The following is a 23,981-nucleotide window of genomic DNA, read 5'->3' on the forward strand; positions in this document are numbered from 1 at the left end:
CAGTAAAACATCTGATTTTTTAAAAACTCCTCTCTTGCTTACGGAGTATCTTCTTGACATTGGAGAGAATGTGGAAGCTTTAAGTGGCTCGCTGGAAGAGTCCTGTCTTCGCTGTCTTGTTTCAGCCCTTCTGCCCCATTTCCGGAGTGATTTTTTTCACACACCATGTATAGTGATAGTAGAAAAGCCATGAACACTCAGCCCCACCCTCTCATCCTCCCTATTTCCCAGCCAGTGACCCCATTCTGTAACCTTTTCTAAGTGCCACCCGCCTTCTGTTAACTCCTTTTCCTTTGTTTGGTTTTTTGTTTTTTTTTTAATTCACATTTTAGCTGGAAACGACTTTTCGTTCCCTAACATCTCTTTGGCATTTTTAGCTCAGTTAAGGGTTTTCCTTAAACTTTAATGCATTTCATCAGAAGAATAAAGTAAAGCAGTCTTGCCAGATTTTATGAATAATTAGTGACTCAGAAAAAAGCCTCGGAGTTAGTGGGAAATTCACTGTAAGGTAGTGAAGTGATAAAAATACACCACAGTATATACTTTGATGCACTTTAAAGAATTCATCACAGACTAATAATATACTATGTCAAGAGAACCCATCAGACTGACAGGAAAATTGTTTTTCAGGAAACAAAGTTGGTATGGCATTTATAGCAACCCCTCAAGAGGTTTGCAGCACAAAAGAAAGGGGAAATTTAATTCTATTATTTCCCTGTGCCAAATAAGTAACCAAGCCACACACACACACACACACACACACACACACACACACACACACACACACAACATACCCAGACATACATGCACACACACATACACAGAAACACATGTACACATACATGCATATACACACACATTCACAGAAACACATGCACATACATGTACTCACAATCATACACACACACACACACACACACACACACACACACACACACACACACACACTCCTTCAGAAAGTGGGACACATTTTCTTTCACTCTAACATTAAGAGGAGTGAGTCATTTTTTGGTCACTCTTACTGTTTCCTACGAAAGTTTGATTTTGAATAGAGTCACACTAAATGCCAGGGTGGAAAATAGTGGAGGGGCCTCTTTGCAAGCTATTTATGTGATACGCTATTGTGAGAATTTCAGGCCTAGGTAGGGGATGGAGAGAGGTGGGGAATCTAGGCAATGCCTTTCCCTTCCCTTCCTCAGGCCCACTGACAAACCAATGTTCTATTTTGTGAAGGCGTTCCCTCTGGAGAAACAATGAGTTTGTGTGGCTCTCTTACAGAGCATGGGTGATGGTTACAGTCATGGGTGACCCTGAAGCTCCCACACTGGAAAGTCTACACCAAGCATGGATGACGGCTTCTACAGCCAGTGTGGATGATGGTGGCTTCTACAGCCAGTGTGGATGGTGGTGGCTTCTACAGCCAGTGTGGATGATGGTGGCTTCTACAGCCAGCGTGGATGATGGTGGCTTCTATAGCCAGCGTGGATGATGGTGGCTTCTACAGCCAGTGTGGATGATGATGGCTTCTATAGCCAGCGTGGATGATGGTGGCTTCTACAGCCAGTGTGGATGATGGTGGCTTCTACAGCCAGCGTGGATGGTGGTGGCTTCTACATGCCTTCCCCATGGCTGCCTATGTCATCCCCTTCATCTAGTCACCCTCAGTATATCTACCTTTAGCTCCTCCTGAGATCTAAATGCCATGTGCGATTTGGGCAAATTTGGGAGGAATGGCTGGATATTGCATCAGGGTCCACTTATCCTCCCACCCCCTTCTTCTCTGAGGGAACATGACAGTCCACAGGCCCAGCTGTGATGATAGTCTTCAAGTGGACACAGCTCATGGATGGAGAGGGTGGCAGTTTGGATCCAAGGATGTTCTGTACAGCACATGCTCACCTCTCCAACTCCTCCCCCTGCTCAGCCACCTGTCAGGTCCGCATCGCTTCCCTTCCATTCATCCTTAAGATGTTTTCTATGTAGGCAGCTGTAAAGCAGACCCTGCAAAATGTAAAGTCAGCCTGGGGAGGTAGCTCGGAAGGCAACACCCTTCTGACACAAGTGTGAGGACTCCAGACAGCATCTAAATGCCAAGCAGACATGGCGGCCTCCTCTCCAGCACAGGAGGCAGAGACAAGGGATGCCAGAAGTAAGCTAGATCAGACAAACTGGTGCGGTCAAACGAGCGCTTCTGCTCCCATATAAGGTGAACTGACCGTGATCCCGGAAATCACTCAAGGCCAACCTCAGGCCTCTACAGGTACACACGTGCGCACTACAGACACATGTTCACATATACACACACACATATGCGTGTAAAAAATAATTTGAAATTCATTAAAACTCACTAGGTGAATTAACAGCTGCTTCTTTTTCTATTCCTAGAACATAACAGGAGTCTCCAGACGTAGAAAATCTTTTATAGATGAAGTTGATACAAAGCTGATAGGGTTTTTTTTCTCAAATATAGAGAAATATCAACTAGCTTTGCTATATAGAGACAGAAAAAAAAATACCAATTTAGTTTTAAAAATAAAAGTACCTGTGCAATGGGGAAAAAAACTATTTTATCCCCACAATGCTTGGTTTATAGGCTAGAATCCCTCTGTTTGCTCACAGAGTCCCCTTAGCAAAGACACCTGACTCACGTACAGTGTGGTTATTACATCCTGCCATCTCCTTTCTTCTTGTTCTCTCCCTTGTGTCATCCTCATCCCCTTAAGGGCTGAACTCAGTCGGTATCGTGCTTTTAGTCAGCAGCCCATGGAGGAGGGGATGGATGCCACTTTTTGAGATTAGGTGACAAACCCAGTAGCTTCCATATTTCACTCTCTCTCTCTCTCTCTCTCTCTCTCTCTCTCTCTCTCTCTCTCTCTCTCTCTTTCTTTCTCTCTCTCTCCTCCCCCCTCTCCTCTCCTCTCCCCTCCTCTTCCCTCTCTCCCTCCCTCTCTCTATGCTATGCCATAGGGCAGATCAGAATCAAGTGGTATGTTCACAAGCCAGTGTGAATCTTCTGAGACCTGACAATGGCCACACTAATGATCTCTGTCTGGGGTCCACACTCTCCACCTAGAGGCAGGGGTAGCCACACCCTGTCGGACACCCTGGCCACCATCTTGTGAGACACTAAACTGAGCAGAGCAGCTCAGCTCTTCCCAGACACTGACCTGTGGACCTGCCAACCTTTCTTTTCCTGGCTGCTAAACTGCAGGGGGATTTGTCAGGCAGCCTAGTTAACTGATGCAGGAGGTCACTGAATCCCTGCTGGGCATCTGAGTTGTGTCTACTGTACAACGGCTCCAATTGCAAATAGTAGAAAGCTTAAGCATAGATGTTCCTGTTCACTCAAGTTCCCAATGTGATTGAATGTTGCTAAGGTAGTTGTTGTTGTTGTTGTTGTTGTTGTTGTTGTTGTTTTCTTTTTGAGACAGGATTTCTATGTGTAGCCCTGGCTGTCCTGAACTCACTTTGTAGACCAGGCTGACCTTGAACTCGTGAACCTGCTCTGCCTCATGTATGCTGGGATTAAAGGCCTGTGCCACCACCACCCTGCTAAGGTATTCATTTTTATCGATGCCAAGAATTGATCTCATTGTTGAGACAGAAACAAGGAAGAGGGAGAGCTGTAAAGACACTTTAAAGTTTAAACCAAAAAAAGCTACAATTAGAAAGCCTACATTTCTGCAAGAAGCATGTTCCCAAGAAAAGTAGTCAATTCTTACATATATATATATATGTGTGTGTGTGTGTGTGTGTGTGTGTGTGTGTATGTATATGCACATGTATATATGGTAAAATTGTAGATGTCATATAAGAAAGCAGATTATATCTAAATGTTATATTATATATACACACACAGTGCGCGCGCGCGCGCGCGCGTGCGTGTGTGTGTGTGTGTGTGTGTGTGTGTGTGTGTGCATGCTACAGCTGGCATATGGAGGTCAGAAGACAACCTGTTGGAGTCAGCTGACCAACTCCTTCCACACTGTGGGTGTCGGGGATGGAACTCGGGTCATCAGGTTTGGCAGCAAGCCCCCTTACATCTCAAGTCATCTTGCTGGCCCTAGATTAGACATAATGACCAAAAGAGAAAAGAATAGTCAAAATTACGCCAAACTCACACATTTTTCTCTCTGAAATGGACTGCTGGACAAATGTGTGCCTGTTCCAGGCTCCATTACTCTGTAGTGAATGGTCTCTGCCTCTCACTGACTTCCTATCACTAGAATTTCCTGTTCTAGTGTGGGTTGGGTGTGGAACAGAGCTCATGACCCAGGCTTAAGCAAGCAGACCACCCCAGCTCCTTAACATGCAACAGACATGTAGATACGTGAAGCAAGCTTCTCTGGGGGGGGGGGGGGTCAGTTGTTTCACACGCTTACACCTGAATTGATGAAAAGATGGAGCCACCAAGGCCATCTCTCTATGATAACAGAAGAACATGAAAGAAGCCAGTGGGTTCTGATGCTTGTTGTTGAGAAATAAAGCCAGCAAAGCTGCCACCAGAACCGAATAAGGCCTCTCTTGGGCCCTGCCTCCAGCCTAAGGCATGGCTAGTTATCAGTGCCGGTAAAATTCCTTCTGAGCTTCGGCCAGTACAGGGAGAAAATTCTGCCTGGTTGTTTGCTTAGATCGCATTCAATAGAAAGCATCTTCCAGGCATCTTTAAGACCAGCCGTTCCACCGGTCAGATACCCCGAAGAGTTCCGTTCACACCTCATAACATCCTGATTATAGCAGGAACTGCTGTTGGCAGCCAATGCAGAGATGCCATAGCAACACCTAAAACAAGGACTTTAACAGCAGCCAGGCATCATGCACCACTGTGCACTGGGCTCCATTGGACACCAAATAGATGAAATCTCGTTGCTTGGCTTTTTTTTTTCCCCCTTCTGGACTTAGGGGAGTAGTTATAAGGCAAATTCTAAAACTCAGTATTCAAGGTTTGAGTAGTTTTCCTACCAATGAGTGAGATTTTCAAGAACATCTTTTATTTATGTATTTATTTATTTTTTACGTGTGTGAACATTCTGTCTTCACGTATCTGTGCACCAAATGTGTGCCTGCTGCCGGCAGAGGTCAGAAGAGTACATCAGATCACCTGTAGGTGGAGTCACAGATGACTCTGGGCTGCCGTGTGGATGCTGGGAACCAAACCAGGTTCCCAGGCATGTTGTTATACACCTGTAATCCCAGAATTGGGCAGGAGTTTGGGAGGATTGGGAGTTCAAGGTCACCCCTGGTTACATAAGAAGTTTAAAGGCTAGTCTGAGCTATAAGAGACCCCGACCGCCCCCCTCAGAGGAAAGGACGTGGCTTGAGACGTATTCAGTAAAGTGCTTGCAAGTGACCTGAGTTTGTATCCCAACCACCCACCTAAAAAAAACCGGGCGCAGTGCCTGCAGTCCCAGGACTGGGAAGCTGGAGGCGGAGTCCCTGGAGCTCACTGGTCCGCCAGCTGGGTGCCTCTGCCCTAAAAGTTCCCACAAAGATACAATCAAGGCATCTCATCTGAGGGGGCTCATTTCGGCTCATCTCATTATTAGCAGGGTGACTAGATTCTCCATGTCAGGCAGTTAGCCTCCCTCAGTTCCTTCACACACACACACACACACACACACACACACACACACACACACACACACCAGCTAGCTTCCTCAGAGTAAGCGTGCAAGAGGAAAAGGGCAGACCGTGGAGAGTCAGGTGAGAAGCTTGGCTACCACAGGTATGGGGATTAAAGTTGACTGTTTTTTTATTCTTGACTCACAGCATCAGCCGCTGTGGACCTCAGTTCTCCTTTCGCTAAAACTTTATATTATATTATATAAAAGCTCCCAGTCAGGCGTGGTAGCACACACCTTCAATTCCAGCACTCTGGAGGCAGAGGCAGGTGGATCGCTGCAAGTTTGAGGCCAGCCCAGTCTACAAGGTGAGTCCAGGACAGCCAAGGCTACACAGAGAAACCCTGTCCGGGAGGTGGGGGGCAAAAAAAAAGGCTCCAAGGTCTCTCTCTCAGCCCCAATATGAGTCTAAGGGATGCCAAACATTTGGAGAGCACACCTGGATGCCACTCTGCATTCCAAGGGGATTTACAGGGGCTCTTCTCTACCTGCTTTTGTTAGTGTCACCTCTGGTGGCTTCAGTGCTAATGAAAGTCACAGTGAGGAAAGCACTAAGATGCGCCACTGGTTCACCTCCTGGACCACGAGGGACCATGAGATGAAAAGGGGCTGCTGTGGTTATATGCCAGTTTGCAGCATCTGAAAAGGTGGCAACATGAGTTTCCGAAGTTTAATTGAAATGGGAGAGTTTTATTGGTTTACCCACAAGTGTCAATAAACACTGGTGCCCAGCACCTGGTTCCCTCCGAGGCAGCAGCAGCGCTGTCATGAGTTTAATAACCTCCATGCCTGTGGACGGACTGGCAGGATCCTCTCTGGCTGTGCTGAAGTTTGTTTAGATGTTTTCCTGACCAGATTTTCAAAAATCCTACCTGCCACTTTTTTTTTTTTTAACTGCCTTCCTTTTGAGTGGTCTTTGTAAACATCTCTTTGAACTCCTCATAGCACTGCAACTGAACAAGGGGGCATAAAAGCCAGAGTTAACAATTCCCTGGTGTTATTTTTTTTTTAATCCTTGATATATTTATTTATTTAAAAGGAATCTCCTTTAGGCACAAGATAGGGAACATTGATGAATAATGTTGTTTGATTGAAAGTCTGAGATAGGCAAGATTTTATTTTATTTTACAATTAATAGAAAGGATTTCTGTCAGTGCGCATGGATTCCTTTTGAACTGCTATGTGTTGCTGATCTGTACACAAGAGCTTGCAGATGTCATCTCTGCTCCAGCGGTGACCACTGCGGCACACAGTTAGTTAATTCTGCCTTCTTCTGCCTCCATTTTTGTTGTTGTTGCTGTTTGTTGTTTGTTGTTTGCGTTTTGTTTTTTCAGAGACAGGGTTTCTCTGTGTAGCCTTGGCTGTCCTGGACTCCTTTTCTAGACCAGGCTGACCTCTGAAATCACAGCCATCCACCTGCCTCTGTCTCCCACAGCGCTGAGATTACAGGCCTGCACCACCACACCTCCGTTCTTGACTGTCCGGGAAAGTGTGTTGTTGCCTCGGTTTTGCATGACATCAAAACCCGCCTCTACAGACACACGCTTCCTCCAACAGTGCCACTCCCTGTGGACAAGCACTCAAACACGTGAGTCTGTGAGAGCCGTTCCTATCCAAACCACCACAGGGCAGGAACACACTGACCAGAACCGCTCAGCTACGCATGTCATCATCTTCAAAGGCAGACTTAGGTTGGGGGAGGTCACTGGACCTGTTTATTTGTTCCTCGTCCTATTTCAGCTGCTGAGTAAATCTCCATTCTCTGATTTTCACTATTATATGCCTGTTCCTTGGCCTGTTAAGGACAAGTGGCCAAGCCCAGCTTGTCAGGGCTGTGCTGGGCGCAGGATCTGACCCTAGAGACGTGGGTAACAGATATACTGTTTTCCCTAATCTTTTTTTTTTTTTAAGGCTTTTCCTTTTACCCAACACCAGCTTTAAGCTGCAGCCTGCCACTTCCCACCACTAGCTTCCTTGAAAGAATATTTTGACATTGCCCAGTTTAATCTTTCACCACCTGTTCACTGCCAGCAGCCTGGATGTCTCCAGCTACCCCCCCCCCCTCCACTCCTAAACCCTTGGGTCGAATAACAAGATGCTCCTGTATCCTGTCACCTCATCCACGGATGGTCTGTACCAGACTGTCAGGCAGAGCTCCAGTCCCCCTGCTGACTCCTAAAAGATAATGTGATTTGAACCAGGCCAGTTTTCTTGCTGTTTCAGAATCACCCTAGGCTTGTGTTTTAATTCATTTGTGTGGTTAAAACAGATTGCCTGAGGCAAGCAAGTTTTAAAGAACAGTTTTCCTTCCTACAACTCTGGAGGTGGGGAAGCTCCAGGGCCTGGAAAGGCCTTCCTGCTGTGTCATCCCAAGGAAGGTAGGAGGGCAACCAAGGGGGACCAGGCTCCTTCTACAGCAAATCATTATGTTAACATATCTGTGTCTGAGGCAGAGCCCTCAGCTCCTAATCTGCTCTTGATTTGGAGAAGTTTCAATTTGGGTTTTGTTTTTTGCATTACTTTATTTTTAATAATGTGTGTTTCTGTGTGTGGGTACTTGCATGTGAGACAAATGCCCTTGGAGGCCAGAAGAGGGCGACAGATTTCCTAGAGCTCAAGTTACAGGTAGACGTAAACTGCCTGGTGTGGGTACTGGGTCCTCTGCAAGAGCAGTACTGGCTCTTGGCTTTTAACCACTGAGCTATCTTTCCACATCCTGCTTTTGTCTTTTGAGACAGTCCCACAGTATGGCTCAGGCTTATTTGTATCCCACTGTATTACCTATTTCCTGACTGAATTACCTCCCTCCCTCATTCCTCTAACAGCACATTAACCAAATGTTTGAAGAGGAAAAATAATCTTTGTGAGAGTCATTTGCTAGACTCTTTTTACAGCAATTTAATCTTGACTTGGAATCCAGGCGTGGTGGTGCACAACCTTTAATCCCAGCATTTAGGAGGCAGAGGCCTATGGATCTCTATGAGTTCAAGGCCAACTTGATCTACATATCAAGTTCCAGGACAGCCAGAGCTATATATTAGAGACCCCATCTCAAAAAAAGAAAGTTTGCCTTGAGGTTAGAGAGATGCCTCAGTGGTTAAGAGTGCTTGCTACTTTCACAGAGAACTCAAGTTTGGTTCCACATCAAGTGGCTCACAACTGTCTGTAACTCCAGCTCTGGAGGACCTGACGCCCTCTTCTGGCCTCAGTAGGCACCTGCACTTATGTCTGCCTGCGAGCAGGGGTGGGGCACACAAAAATGAAAACTCTCAAAATGTATATTTTGTTAAGTTTTAGAAATTATGTATTCATCTTTCCTTAAGCATATTTACAAACTCTTACCAAAAATATCCCATCTCCACACATCCCCTTGAAGGTTAAACAATCTCTAAAAAATATGTTAAACCTAAAAATTGCCTGGTTCTTGCATGACAACCCTCCCTTGGGTATTCTGGCCTACAGTGCCACCTGCTGGGAAGTTACTGCAGAAATACCGCCCACAGGCTCAGGTGTTTGAGTACCTGGTCAGCTGCACTATTTGGAGACGTCATGAGGAGGTCATCGAGAGGTTCATGAGGAGGTACAGCCTTGCTGGAGGAAGTATAACACTGCCTGAGAGGCAGCTTTGAGAATGCTTGCAAACGCATGCGCGTGCGCGCGCGCACACACACACACACACACACACACACACACACACACACACACACACACACTTCCAGTTCAGTCTGTCTGCTGTGTGCTTTTAGTAGATGTGATTTTCCAGCTTCCTGCTGTCATGTTAACCTCTTCCTTCTGCATTATTTTATCATAGCACCAGAAAAGATAATACCCATATCTTTTAGGGGAGGAATTCAAAGTATGCACTTGCTTCTAAACACATAGCTGCTTGATTTCTACACCGTTATCGCAAGGCACTAGCAACCTAAAACTAACTTATTACAAAAGTAAACGTTCGGGGACCAGCAAATGCCTCAGCAGGCAGCTAAGCCTGATAGCCTGAGTTCAATCCCCTAAACCTACACAGAGGAAGGAGATAATCCCCAAAAGTTGACCTCTGACCTCCACACACACCCACACACATATACTTAAGAAAGTTTAAGTAAACATTTCTTTCTATAGACTTCAATTTCTAAAATGTCTATTTTTCTTTTTTTATGAAGATTGACATGAGTCGTTTAGTCTGATTACTAGTATCCATAACAGTGAAATACATATGTTATGTAGGCCTAAGACATGTATATTATACATATACCTACATATTGTTAGCAAGTGACAGTGCTTTGGCGTGAAGTAAGCAATGCAGGCAGGTGTAGGATGAGCATCACCGTTTTGGCTTCTACCATCAGTCGCTAAAGTCAGGTGCATAAGCTACAGGACACAGCTGCTAAGTTTCCTTTCCTCATTAAAAATGAAAAAAGAAAAATGGCTAGGTGTGGTGTCACACACTTTTATTCCAAGCCTTCAGGAGGCAGAGACAGGTGGGTCTCTGAGTTCAAGGCCAGCCTGGACTGTATGTTGAGTTTCAGGCTAACCAGAGCTAGAGAGATCCTATCTTAAACCTCCCCTTGAAGGCTGGAGAGCTGGCTCTGTAGAGACCAAACCAAAGCCATTTTGTGTTCAGGGCCTGAGAACTTGACCCTCTCGGAGTTTCCAGGGAGAGCCACATACAGCTAAGCTCCTAGGAGCTTGTACCCAAGGCCTACCAATCAGCTACAGGTCACAGTGGCCAGAACAAGTGAAAAATACTCCCCTGCGGTCTGGCCCTGGTCCCCTCGCTTAGCCCTGGCTCCCTAGCCAATCAGTTTAAAGGGCAACTTTCCTGTACCTCTCTAACCTATCATGTAAACAACAAGGCTTGAGAAGGCTTGGAAACTGCCTCCCCCCCCCCCCCGCCCCCGCGCAGGTTTTTCCTTTAAAAACCCTGTTCCCCCTAGCACTAGGGGCTGCCATCTTCCCTCCTGACGAGGGGGCTGATGGTCTAGGCTCTGAGCTTGAAATAAACAAGACCCTGTGTGATTTGCATCTGGCTGATTCCTGGTGGTCTTTGGGGGTGGGGGGCCTCACAATTTGGGCACTACATTTGGTGCATTGGCTAGGAACCCACAGACCTCCAGGATCCCCAAGTCCAGAGGGTCCAAGGCCAGCCGGTAAGTGTCTCTCCTGTCCTTTCTGGGCTCCTGTCCTTTCATTGTTTTGTTCTGTCTGCATTCCCTGTTTCTTGTTACGTTATTTTCATTTTCAGGTGTCCCAGAGTGACTCCGTATCTAAACAGCCAGAGGTGGCCAGGCTGACACGCTAGACTGTCACAGCTGTGGGGGGCTTGGAAGACATTCCAGTCCCCCATGGGGGAGACCAGAGTCTCCATCTAGAGGTTGCTAACCCGACTCGGCGAGAGGGTCAGTTCTCGAGCCCTCCGGCCAGTCCACCTGGCAGCCTGCTCAGCTTTTTTTCTTGGCAGCCATGCGGCTCATGCCTCATGCCACCTAATCAGTTCTCTTGGTAGCCAGCTCCTTGAGAGGGCATGCTTCTGTGCCACCTGGCCGGTTTACCTGGTGGCCAGCTCTCAGTGTTTTCCTTTTTCTTTTCGTGGTAGCAGCTCTGGCTTTCTGCTTGCTACCTGGCTCTAGGCGCGTTTCCAAGCCACCTAACTGGTTTTACCAGCAACTATCTACTCTTGGCAGCTAGCTCAGTTTTGCTAGCCCAGTTTTTCTTTTGGTAACTAGCTGAATGTGTCCGTGTGCATTTGTACTCTCTCTGGTCTGTTTGGTCCTTATGGAGACTTTGGCAGAAATGGGACACACGGCTTCTAGACCCCCGGGCTTAGTTCTGGTTCACTTTAAGAAAGCGCACAATTTGTCAGTGAACATTAGGGGGAAAAATGACTTTTTGTTCAACAAATTGGCCCTCGTTCAACCTCAAGTTTGTCTGGGAGAAAGAGCAGGTCGGTCCCGCAGTGTGGTGAGATGCCAAACGTCTCACTACCTGTGTGCACCAGGAAGTCTGAATTGTGCTTTGTTTCCTTTTTTGTTTTTGTGTTGCTCCTGTGACTAAAAATCTTTTATAAAACCTGCAGACCAAGTCTGGTAAGTTTGGTTTCTGGCAGAACTTAACGGAGCCTGCTGGCTCTTGGGACAGTCCACCGTTCTAAATTTTCTCTCACCGTACGGGTACATTTCTGTTTGTGTGGTCCTTTTGTGTTTATCTGATCTGGAACACTGCTGGAAAGCCCCAGCTCCTGCCTGTATCCATTGAGTTCAACAGGCAAACAAGGCACTTTCCCCTTAAAAGTACGGCTGCTAAATAAAGGTTTTTGTCTGTCTATCTTAAATGTATTAATATATGTGGCCACGATTTTAGATTCAACTTGTTTTACTTAAATGTATAAATTATTATGTTCGGTACACCTTGGTTATAAATTACTGGTTATTAGAGATGGTTAAAAAAATCTTTAACAACTGTAACAACTTAAACTTATAATTTAAAGTTAAAGCCATTCTGTCTAAAGATTTATAATTTGCTTATTGGGTGCGATGTTTAAAATTTAAATCCAAACTCTTGTTTAAAAACATGTATGTGTACATGTATGCTTGTAACACAAATGTTTTTAAGTAACAACCATGTGGACACATGATCTGCAGTCGGCCATGTAACTCTACCGTCTTGAGATAGCCATGTGGCATAAGACAACAATATTAAAGCCTCTTGGTCCTAATAAGCTCTCTGCTTCTTATAAAGGTTGATTCAGCTTAACAGACTGCTGTTTAAATTTGGGTTTTGTTTCTTAAATTTATGGTTATGTTCTACCTTTATTCTCTAAAAGGGTTATCAGTAAGTCAGTTGCCTGATAGTTAATAAAACAACTCCAAAAAAAAAAAAATGATGACCCATTCTCTAGGTGAGGTAGATAGTTTTTAGTTGTTCAAATCTTTATATAAGATACAATTTACAACAGACAGCTAAAGACAGACAAGGATTCAGCTCAGATGTGCTGGCCCTCAAGCTTGCCAGAGAGCTAAATACGGCATTTAACATGTGTAAATTTATTATAAAACCAGAGATTCCCAGGTCATAACGGCAGTTCCCAAGGTCTCAGAAGACTTGGACACAAGCCTGGATTGTGGTTTCTGGCCACAGAGCAAAACTGCTCCCAACGTCTGCTATGGAGTATCATTGTCTCACGCTGCTGAGTACAAGGTGAGGTCAGTCTCTTCCATGTTCACCTTCCACAGAAACAGCCTCTCGTTCTGTGCCCAATACAAGACTGTCTCTGCCTATTATGCCGTGCTGCCACAGGAGACAACAGGGACACTGTTTACTGGGATATGACTTAACTAGTCATCTCTATCATTTTAATTGATACATAAATCTGTCTAGATTACAATTTATCCTTCTCAGGTTTCTGATTACACTGATGGCTAAGCTAATGGTAGCTTGACAGCTAGAAGACAATTAGATCTACTGTTAATAAAAAAAAAAAGTCTGTCCAATCTATATGTCAAATCTTCTAGACTGAGAAAAAAAATGTTCATACTTTTACTGAGTTTCAAAGACATAAGCCTACTCCAGCTGCCTTATAGACACAATTTTAACTTCTGTCCCGAGTTTGTATTTGTCTCAGCAGATTTTTCACCTGGCTAACAGACTCCATCCAGAGCTGCTGGGATCTGGACCTGTTGGAAGCTGATGTAAACCAGTCCCACAGATGTAACTACTCCCTGTCTCTTCAACTGGATTAGCTAAACAGGAGTGCCCCATTAGCCTTTGACTAGGTTTTCAGCCTTTCTAGACCCCGATAATGTTAACAGCATCCCTAATGTCAACAGGAAGAAGTAACAGAAAAGAATGACTGCCCGTTTTCCCACTTTACAGGCTGAGATGCTAGGTCAAGGGCAACTCTCTGTAAGAGACAAATAGCTACAAAAAAGTAGTCTTAGTTCTGTTTAAGTTTCAGGAAGACCCATGATTGGGTCTTCAATGAACCTGTCAGAAGAGTGGCTTGTTTGTGTTCAGGGCCTGAGAACTTGACACACTGCCCCCCCACCCCACCCCCAGAGTTTCCAGGGAGAGCCACAAACATATAGCTAGTAACCATTCCTAGGAGCTTGCACCCAGGGCCAACCAATCAGAGCGACACGTCACAGTGACCAGAACAAATGAAAAATTCCCCCTGCAGTCTGGCTCTGGTTCTCTCCCTTAGCCCTGGTTCCCTAGCCAATCAGCTCAAAGGGCAACTTTCCTGTACCCCTATCATGTAACAGCAAGGCTTGAGAACGCTTGGAAAACCCACCCACACACTGCTTGCAGTTTTTTGCCTTCAAAAACCCTGTTCCCCTAGCAATAGGAGGCTGATGGTTCAGGCTCTGAGCTTGAAATAAACGAGACCCTGTGTGATTTGCATCTGGCTGATTCCTGGTGGTCTTTGGGGGAAGGGGTCTCACAACATGGGCATTACAGCTCTGCTTTTTTTTGGGGGGGGTGGGGTTTCGAGACAGGGTTTCTCTGTGTAGCCTTGGCTGTCCTGGACTCGCATCATAGACCAGGCTGGCCTTGAACTCAACAGGGATCCACCTTCCTCTGCCTCCCAAGTGCTGGGATTAAAGGCATGCGCCAACCGCCGCTCGGCTACAGCTCTGCTCTTGCAGAAAACCTGGATTTAGCACCAGCATCCAGCAGCTCACCACATCTGCCCATGCCTCTAGATCCAAGGGATGTCTTCCTTTCTGGCTGCATAGGCAACAGTACACACACAGTATACAGATTCACACACTCAATACACAATACACAACACACACACATACACACACACAAATAAAAATAATAAATACATCTTTAAAAAACAAAAAGACCCATCTCCTTATGGGAAAGATCTTAGCTACATTTTATCGAAGGTGGGCAGCTGGATCCTGTGAGGGCAGAGGACAACCTGCAGGAGTCGGTTCTCTCCTTCCACCATGTGGCTCCAAGGATCAAACTCAAGCCCATTAGGCTTGGTGGTGAGCACTCTTACCCACTGAGCCATCTCCAATCCTAAGGTTTCTTAAGAATAAAAATTGCAACAGGGTGTGTGGTGATGCACGCCTTTAATCCCAGCTACATAGAGAAATCTTGTCTCGAAAAACCAAAAAAAAAAAAACAACAACAACAACAAAAAAAACCCAAGAATTCTAAAATGACAATACAGAAACAAAGACTATTTAACTGATTTTAATAACATGACATAAAGCTCCTAAAATTGATATAATCATTATGCAAAATACATACATGAATACTGTCTTCTTTTAAAAATATAAAATAAATAAGCAAGACATGTGAAAATAGGCAAGTTTTCATTAATTAAATGAAAAATTTTAAAAAAGAAAGTTTTTCTTTTGTTCCATCTGAAGAAGGGAAATTATCATTTAAGACAATATTCAAGTTTATTAAAACAAGGTAAAAAAAAACTATTATAAAATGTTTAGCTTTCATCCGCCTCAAGGTTTATGTTGCTGCCAAATTTTGCATACAGCTGCACTTTCAGGTCAGCTAACACCCGCTGGATGGACGCCACTCTGGACTCTAAGGCATCGATCTCTCCTTGCAAAGTTTTCTGGAAAAGAAACAGTTTAAGTTAACTAGCTCCAGCTGGATAATGAATGAGCACGTGGTCTGGAATAATGGCATCAATATGAGGTGAAGAACTGTAAACTGGTCAGATGCAAAATAACAGTAACAATTAGATCAAAGCCCAAACTCTGAATGTCTAATATTTAATTCAGGCCAGTACTAGCTCTATCCTCAGACTCTGCTGAGATTTGAACTTGGATCCTCTGAAAGAGCAGCCGGCGCTCTTACCCTCTGAGCCACCTCTGCAGCACCCTTTGTCAATGCTTTTGTTTATGTCTATGTCTATGAGTGGGTGTGTGTACACGATGCAGTGCCCTGGAAGGCACTAGAGAGTGTCCCTGGAGCTGGGATCACAAGCAGTTTTGAGCCACCCTGTGTGGATGCTAAGAACAGAACTCAGGTCCTCTGGGAGAGCAGCCAGGGCTCATAACCACCTCGCCATCTTGCCAGCCCCTTCTCAAGCTCTATTAGCTGTAGATGTAATCAGTGGGAAGTGTTTTGGGTTTTTTTGGGTTTTTTTGTGTGTGTGTTTAGAAATCTGAAGCAGAGACTATCATTTTAACAAACCTTCAAGCTAATGAAGCAACAATACTAGGGGCAGCTGTCACTGACTTCTCACACACCAGGTGGCTGGAAGGCACACGGGGTTAACTTCAGACTCCCGCGCTATGGCCACAGCTGACCCCGCCTGACCCCAGCATCATCAACTTCTCATTGCACATTGCCCACTGGAACATCACTACAGCGCAATATCGGAAACAAATTAATGCTAACAAGGGCACATGAACACATCAACATCCACCACACAATATTAAGATGGCCTCAAACTAGTCACAAGACAGTGCACTGGAGACCAATGTGGCTCCAGATCCAGGTGGGGGATAAACGGGAATCGACAGAGAGACTGCTCCTCACACAGTGTTAACTGACCCACGGGTGGAGCAGTTACACAGATGGGGTGGAGAAGGAGGGGGGAAGTGGGGGGGCTAACAAAAAAACTTTTACTTTAATAAGACACTCTAGTGCACCCTCAACGTTTTCAGCTGGAAGCAAAGCTCTGGGGGCCAGAAGAGCACAGTCACATGCCATTTTGGCAAGTCTTGGAACTTCTCTGAACCTTTGTTCCTCACTTTAAACTGTGCTAACAATGGATCGCTATTTGGACTAAATAAAACCACATGGGCAAAGGGCTCAGAGGCTGGGATGCTGCAGCAAACCCCTGAATGGCAGCAGGCCCCGTTATTTACCCCCGCCTGCAACTCTGCATTCTTTATAATAATGGATTCTCAGTTGGAGAACTGGACCCTCTCACCACATACCTTCGCTTCTTCTAACATTTCCTGGGTTTCCTCTTGAGAGTGGCTGATGAACACGTCTCCGATCTGGTAAGGAATCATTAAGCAGTCGTCATCTGCCAGCATGATGTCATCACAAGCATCTTCTAGATTCTGGAGCTGTTTCTGCCAGGCAAGAGGACAGCCATGAAAACAAACAGGAGCAGACTCTTATGCACACACATGGGCTCCCTGGGGTGAGGGGCCAGTGGACAGCAGCCACTGTCAGACATGGAGGCGTGTCACATGGACTCCCTTAGGAGCCAGCACAGCACCCTCGGGGTAGTTTTGGAATGTACCAAGTATCCTCTCTATGTCGGGGACCACTCAATTCTCCTACTTTAACTACTCCCCATGCAGCGAATCCCGTCACCCCAGAGAAATGAAACCAAAGCACCAGAAGACACCCCTTCCCCTCTCTCCTTGTGTGCTCAAGAGGCTGTAAGCACAAAATACTGAAATCCAATGTAATAACTAAAACCACAGCACCAATGAGAACTACACAAGAAGACACTGGGCACAGGCCTTATAAGACACACAGCAGCAGCAGCAGCAGCAGCAGCAGCAGCATGTGTCCCTAAGTCTGCAGGGCTCCAGAAATCAGTGAACACATTTGCAGTTTTACCCCAGACGAATCCTCAGGCATGGGCACAGAACTGCACTGGGCAAACTCACACTGGACTCAAAGGCCTCACTCACTGTTACTGTACCTCTCTTAAGAACATAAAAGACAGCCAGGCACGGTGGCACATGTCTGTAATCCTAGCACTCAGGGAGGCAGAAGCAGGCGGATCTCTGAGTTCGAGGCCAGCCTAGTCTACAAAGTAAGTCTAGGACAGCCAAGGCTACACAGAGAAACCCTGTCTCAAAAAACCAAACCAAACCAACCAACAAACAAACAAAGAAAAAACCCACAAATGACCTCCTGAGCGGGGCTCCAGTCTCCCACACCTGCAGTCACTTGTAACCATACAAGTCAGAAGGCTGAAGAAGGAGGATTAATAGTGTGAGGATAGCCTGGGCTACATGGTAAATTGTAGGAGAGTTTGACAAAGCAAAACCCTGTCTCAAAACAAATCGACAAACATAGACTTTGTGTTAACTAACTAGACAGTGTCACAGGAATAAGGAGCCCATGAGGAAGCTGACACGACACGTGATAATGGTTCCGGTCTGAGGCCTGCAGTACAAACTTGAGGCTCACACGTGTATCCAGTACCTTCTTCAGTTCTATTTCCTCCTTCAGCTCTGTGATTCGACTCGTATTCCGAGCAAATTTGTTTATTTTCTGTTGATCTTCAAAAGTAACATTGACATCTTCTGCAGCCTGAAAAAGATTTTTAATTTTTTTTGTAGAATTTCAACGGAGCGGTTATAGGCTGGTATCTCACACGGTGTTGCAATAACCACATACACTTGCCACCCTAAGACAGCTGAGGGGCCAAGGCCAGAAGACGTCACAAATGTGTCATGGTTATGATGTGTTCATGACTCAACAATCTTTTCCACTATTCTATAGGATCACTTGTGAACAAATGTTTGAAATATAAAAAGCAATTAACAACAACAAAACTGGGTGGTGGTGATGCACGCCTTTGATCCCAGCCCTCGGGAGGCAGAGGCAGGCAGATCTGAGTTTGAGGCCAACCTGGTCGACAGAGTGAGTCCGGACAGCCAGGGCTACACAGAGAAACCCTGCCACGGAAAACCAAGATAATAATGATGATGATAGTAATAAAAGCCAACGTACCCAAAAAGCGGAATTTGCCAAACTGGGACATTATTTCACCAAGACATCTCCAGCAAGCAAAATGTTACTCGGCCAAACACCTTCGGTGAACATCTGACAGAAATTGTTTGAGGTAAAATGCGTATGGGCACATTGTACTGATCAGGAATGGGATGGTTTCTCCAACTTTTTTTCTTTGTTTTTTTCAAGACATGGTTTCTCTGTGTAGCCTTGGCTGTGCTGGATTCGCTTTGTAGACCAGGCTGGCCTCCAACTCACAGCGATCCGCCTGCTTCTGCCTCCTGAGTGCTGGGATTAAAGGCGTGCGCCACCACGCCCAGCCAGTTTCTCCAACTTTCAATCTGATGCACCCGCCAGAGGGTCACCATGCACGTCGATGACGCTACTCCAGACATTTAAACTCTGTATTCATGTTAAGGTTGTGAATCTGCCACAATGTGATGAGACTTGAGTTTCATATTTAATATCTGATGTGATTAATTCTACAAAGCTGAGTGTTTAGACAACAGAGTATCTATAAAGTAACACAAATAGCTAACACCACCTGAGCTCCTACTGTGTGCTAAGAACTCTAATCCCTCAGGCTCACAAGGCATCACCAATATCACTATTCATAGGTGACCAACGGCTGCAGAGTGAGGATAATCTGGCTACAGCACATAGCCAGTAAATGGACAGGCTTTGATTTTAAAGCAAGCACTCTGTCCCCAGAGTCAAATATACATATGTGTATCCAAGCGTGTGCAGGGTCACGAGGTTTTGTTCAGTTAGATGTGGCAGGGCGTTCCTAAGTTGCGTCTAAGTCTTATAGGGCTGTCAATATACTAAAATAGAAAATGAAGTGTCAACCATGCCTGACAGTATCTTTATAAAATAAGACCACGTGTACTTGACAATACCTTAAAGGAGTAAAGCTCTGTGTATGTGAAGACAGGCCCTACTAGCTGGACATGGTGAGGCTGAAGCAGGAGGATTACCAGTTTGAAGCTAGCTTTGGATACATAGAGACTGTTTCTCCAAAAGCTCACGGAGAGATGGTCTGTGATTAAGAGCACTTGCTGCTCTTTCAAAGGATCTGGGTTCAGTTCTTTGCACCTACACCAGGCAGCGTACAACTGCTTGTAACTCCAGCCTCTGTGGTCCCCTTCTAGCTTTTGCAGAAGCACATGCACACATGTACACCACATACATACAGGAACACACACATACACACAAACAAAATTTAACAAGGAAAAGGCTCTCACTGAAGCTCCACTAATATACAGTAACATTGATAGATAATATACCGTATTGGAATTAATAAATGCAGGGTCAGTGAGAATGGCTCTTCTCCCCCATAGCAGAAGTAAGTTCACGACATCCACACTCCACCCACTCCTGGTCTCTTGTAAGCTATGGCATAAGACGCATCTACGCAAACTTCCTCAGAGGTTGAAAGGTAACCTCTTGTCTCAAGAGCCGGCTCAGTGGTCCAGATAGAGAAAAAGGTGTTGGAATTTAGGCCTCCCCTTCATCAGGCTCTCATTCCAGAAAGCAACTCTGCATGCACTAAGCTGTCATCAGACCCAAAGTGTGTGCTCAAAGAATCTGTCCTAACATTGTGTGCAGAGCACGGGGGTGGGGGATGAGAGGTGAGGGGGGGGGGTGGGGGGGCTACAGGGACGGACAACACTGTAGCTCCTATCAACAGAAGGAGGAGCACTCGACAGACACCGAGATGGAGAGACTGACATCACGGTTGCTTTGCCTATGAGAATTACCAATCTCCCAGACAGAGAACCCCAAAGGCCTCCAGCTTGCCTGGGGACTGTACAGGCCCCAAAGCCCTAGAAAGCACTACAGTCGTGTCCGTCACCATGAAGACTTTAAGAGCAATTCAAGTGAGGCTCTATTATGATAGATCAGACTCACAAATATTTGGATGCCAAAGAGTGCTGGAGGTTGGCTGTTTCTATCTTTCCAAAGCAGGCACTCCCTGCTGTAGCTCTGCCAAACAGCAGCCACCAGCAGGCCCCTGGCCCTGGGGCCCAGTTCCTCAAAGTCATTTTTCTTCCAGGGTTAGGACTGTAGTGGGTGAGTTAAGGGCAGGGCGTTGCTCCACCCTGGGCCAGGGGGCGGTCCCCAGCAGCAGCTAAGAAACTGGCACCCCGATCCCCAAGGGCAGAAGCTCCAGAGGACATCTTACCACTCTCTGGGGGGGCTAGGGATTGAGCTGAGGCCCTTCACACGCTGGCCGAACACACTGCCAGACAGCTACACCCCACCCTACTTCTGCGTTTCTTGAACTGCATTCTGGCAGGAAGATAGTAATTTCTAACTGGCGAGAAAGGACATGAAGTTGATTTAGCCCTCCAAATCATAATCAAATTGGGTGGGCATCGCAGGCGTGTCCAACCTTTTGACATCGTGACATGAAATCATCTACAATTATGTTGGGCCACATTCACAGCTTTCCTGGGACCAAAGGCTGCATGCAAGGTGAGCATGGCTGGCATACAGCATGTCCATTCTCTAGAAGGGTCTTGGTAGCTTTCATCAGATTTTCCAAGAGACCTACAGGTGCAGAGGGCCGGCACCTGTCTTAGGCAAAGGCGGGTGTAGTGACTACAGAAGGCAGTTATTTTCTCGTACTCCAGGCAGCCGTAAAGGGAAGGCAGGACGGACTCCAAACCACACATGCGGAACTTTAGATAATTTGCTCAGTTCCCTGGAGCCACCCCAGATCTGTCATGTGTGAAATGATTTGCCTTTCAGGGGTGGTAAAATGAGTACCGAGCACACAGGACCTGGGTGTGCGGTCACCCTTCTATAAAGGACGGCTAAGCCCACTGCCTGCTCCACATTGCTTCTGAAGCTCAATACAAGGCTAGCTCGCTTGTAAGATGCTTGTCCAATTTACAGCCCTGAGTTTCATCCCCAGCACTGTTGAAAACCAGGCATGCCGGGACAAACCTGCAGCCCAGCAGCCAGGAGGTGGAGACAGGAGGATGGAGAGTTCAAGTTCATCCTTAGCTGCACAGTGAATTTAAGGCCAGCGTGGACTGCATGAGACCCTGTTGCAAGAAAGCGAAGATCGGGAAGAACGGTGAGCAGGGTTATTTTAGATTTAAGGGAATTTTGCTAGTTATAAGAGACATGGCTTGCTCCAGATTCAAGAGAAAGGTAAAATGCCCCGAACCCTGGTCATACTCTTGTCATGGTGACATCTTACGGGTTGTAAGAGGACACAAACCATACTCTATTCCAAGTTCAGGTACTGATAGTTGGGTCCTCATCAAAAATGTTCTCACCAATTTCAGCTGGCAGTCAAATCGCTAAGATTTCCAGGCCAGCCCAAGCTACAGTGAGACCTTGTCTCAAAACAAATAAGCAAAACCAAGGACAAACTCCCAACAGTGTCTGTCACGGAACTGCGTGGTGTAAGTGACAGCTGAGGGCCCAATCTAACAAGAGGCAGTGTGAACCTGTTTCCTACCTGGCCAGATCACCACGGCCCTGGACCTTACTCTGCTCCTGTATAACAATTTGTGGGTGACAGGCCAGGGGGTGAGCCACTCGTGCTAATTCTGAAGCCTCCCCGGACTCTGCAACCATTCACTCTTAATGAACTGTAAGGGCTGAGCGCCATCCTTCAGTGCTCGGAGGCACTGACTAGGAGGCATGGGACAGCAAAAAACACCAACAAGGACAGCTTAGAAAGTGGAATGAAAGCAGTATGTCTCCAGTCAGGCACCTCTCGACAGACAGACAGACACACAGACAGAGTTAAAGACCCTGGAATGAGATTGCTGTTTAAGTCCCAGCTTTTCTTTTGCACTTCAGTTTCGTCAGCTAAATGAAAATAAAATCAGAATCTCCCAAAAGGTTTAAATAACAAATCAAAATAAGTAACATGAAAACACTAAGAAGTGCACTGCAAAGCCCCAATAGTTATCAGCTGGTATTTTTTTCCCCTCCCTTTAATTCTCTTCTTCTATTTAGATAACACTCGGACATCTGGAAAGACTTGGAGGTTATAAAACCCACATGGGCCGGGCGGTGGTGGCGCACGCCTTGAATCCCAGCACTTGGGAGGCAGAGGCAGGCAGATTGCTGTGAGTTCGAGGCCAGCCTGGTCTACAAAGGGAGTCCAGGCCAGCCAAGGCTACATAGAGAGACCCTGTCTCAGAATAATAAATAAATAAACAAATAAATAAATAAAAACCCACATGGAACTTTAGCTTGATTTAGCGGCTCAGTGTGACAAAAAGGGTTGGATAGCCATGTAGGTCAGTCGCCTACCATGCATAAGGCCCTGGCTTCACTCCACCAGCATACCAAAAGCCAAACGTGGTGGTAAACACCTGTAATCCCAGCACCTGGAAGGTGGGAGGTGGAGGCAGGGGAATCAGACATTTCAAAACCATCTTTGATTACATAGGGAGCTGTAGGCCAGTCTGGACCACACACATAAGACATGTCTTTTTTTTTTTTTTAATATGTGATAAAATATCACAGAGCCCCATGTTTAATTATCAGGTATCATTTTTAAAAATATGAAGAGCTGTGATTTGGGGGGCGAAGGGGTGGGGGGAAACCAAAGCAAAAAAGCAGAAGCACCAGACTCAACATTTTACCAGATAAGTCCCCAGGGGATGGCTAACTGTAAAGTGTAGGGGGCAGAGTGTGGGGCCCCGTGTCCTAAGATGCTGAGGAAATCCCGGGTAACCACCACACTCCCTCGAGCCGATTCCTCTCAACGCCAATGAACACTAGTTTTAGCCTGAAGGGCACAGGTGCTTCTAGCGTGAATGGACGTGGGGGCGGGGGGGGGGGGCAGGAGGGAACACAGAGGTGCGGGATCCCACATCCCGGGATACAGAGACCTATTCGGTCCCTACGGAGACGCACGACCCTGGGCAGCTTGGACAGTTTCCTCACGATGTTAATGGTAGCATCCGTGTACCTAGCGCCGGCCCCAGCACTGAGCACCCTACTTCATCTCCTCAGACCCCCGGCTGCCAGCTGCCCACGTCTCCTCAGACCCCCACCCCCACCCCACGTGCCCTCCGACCCGGGCCGCCGCGCCCACGTCGCCTCCGACCCCGGCCCGGCCACACTCACCGCCTTCTTCATGGTGGCCGCCATCTTGGACTGGACCACGGGGCGCAGGGGAAGACCATCCGGGTGCGCATCCCTCGCCCCCATCTCCATCCCCACCAAGGTCCCTCCCGAGCTCTGCCGACCCAAGAGGCCCTAAAACACGGCACTGTCTCAACGCTGCCTGCATCTGTGTCTCTGACTTATGAATTCCAGGGGCAAGGACTCAGGAAGGAACTATTACCTGGAAGCACTTGGTACCTTCCAATTAAAGGGGCAGGCAGCTTCCCTCTCGGCCGGCATAAATACCAAGTGCGGCCGATAGTCCGGCCGGAGATTCCAGCCACGGGCAGCAGGGGGAGCCGGACTCGGATGCGCGATTTTCTCGTTTATTCAACAAGCTTACAGTGAGTAGGCAACGCAACCTAAATAGGAGCTAGAGAGGCTGGGGGCGTGGTTTCAACGCCTTTCGGGTAAGTATGTGCACTCAAACAGGACGATGCAAGTTCAATCCACAGCACCACCACATAAAAACCCAGTTCTGGGGAAGCTACAAACTGAAGGCACTGGCGTGTAGGGAAGCCTTGAAGCCGT

The 23,981-nt window shown here is 46.5% G+C and overlaps 1 protein-coding gene across 2 annotated transcripts; it reads right to left on the reverse strand.

Annotated features, from left to right (window-relative positions):
• Window positions 1-14,809: 14,809 nt before the first annotated feature.
• PFDN4 (prefoldin subunit 4) lies at window positions 14,810-23,556 on the reverse strand. 2 transcript variants are annotated; one of them, XM_084776199.1, is made up of 4 exons: window positions 23,412-23,556; window positions 17,778-17,885; window positions 16,544-16,684; window positions 14,810-15,207 (listed from the first exon to the last, which is right to left on the reverse strand). In XM_084776199.1, exons 1-4 carry the CDS (start codon window positions 23,499-23,501, stop codon window positions 15,076-15,078), a joined length of 471 nt encoding a protein of 156 aa, XP_084632325.1. In that variant the 5' UTR covers window positions 23,502-23,556; the 3' UTR covers window positions 14,810-15,075. The 2 variants fall into 2 exon arrangements, with proteins under 2 accessions (XP_084632325.1, XP_084632326.1); XM_084776200.1 differs by lacking the exon at window positions 23,412-23,556 and adding an exon at window positions 21,261-21,329.
• Between the last annotated feature and the right edge of the window lie 425 nt (window positions 23,557-23,981).

Source organism: Acomys minous (assembly GCF_964271855.1).
Source record: "Acomys minous genome assembly, chromosome: 3".
Classification (NCBI taxonomy): domain Eukaryota; kingdom Metazoa; phylum Chordata; class Mammalia; order Rodentia; family Muridae; genus Acomys; species Acomys minous.

Coding starts and splice junctions, on each gene's coding strand:
- PFDN4 (XM_084776199.1), bottom strand. CDS start 23,501: ATGGAGATGGGGGCGAGGGATGCGCACCCGGATGGTCTTCCCCTGCGC. Junction 17,886..23,411: donor CGGCCACCATGAAGAAGGCG/GTGAGTGTGGCC, acceptor AATCTTTTTCAG/GCTGCAGAAGATGTCAATGT. Junction 15,208..16,543: donor AAATGTTAGAAGAAGCGAAG/GTATGTGGTGAG, acceptor TTTCTTTTCCAG/AAAACTTTGCAAGGAGAGAT.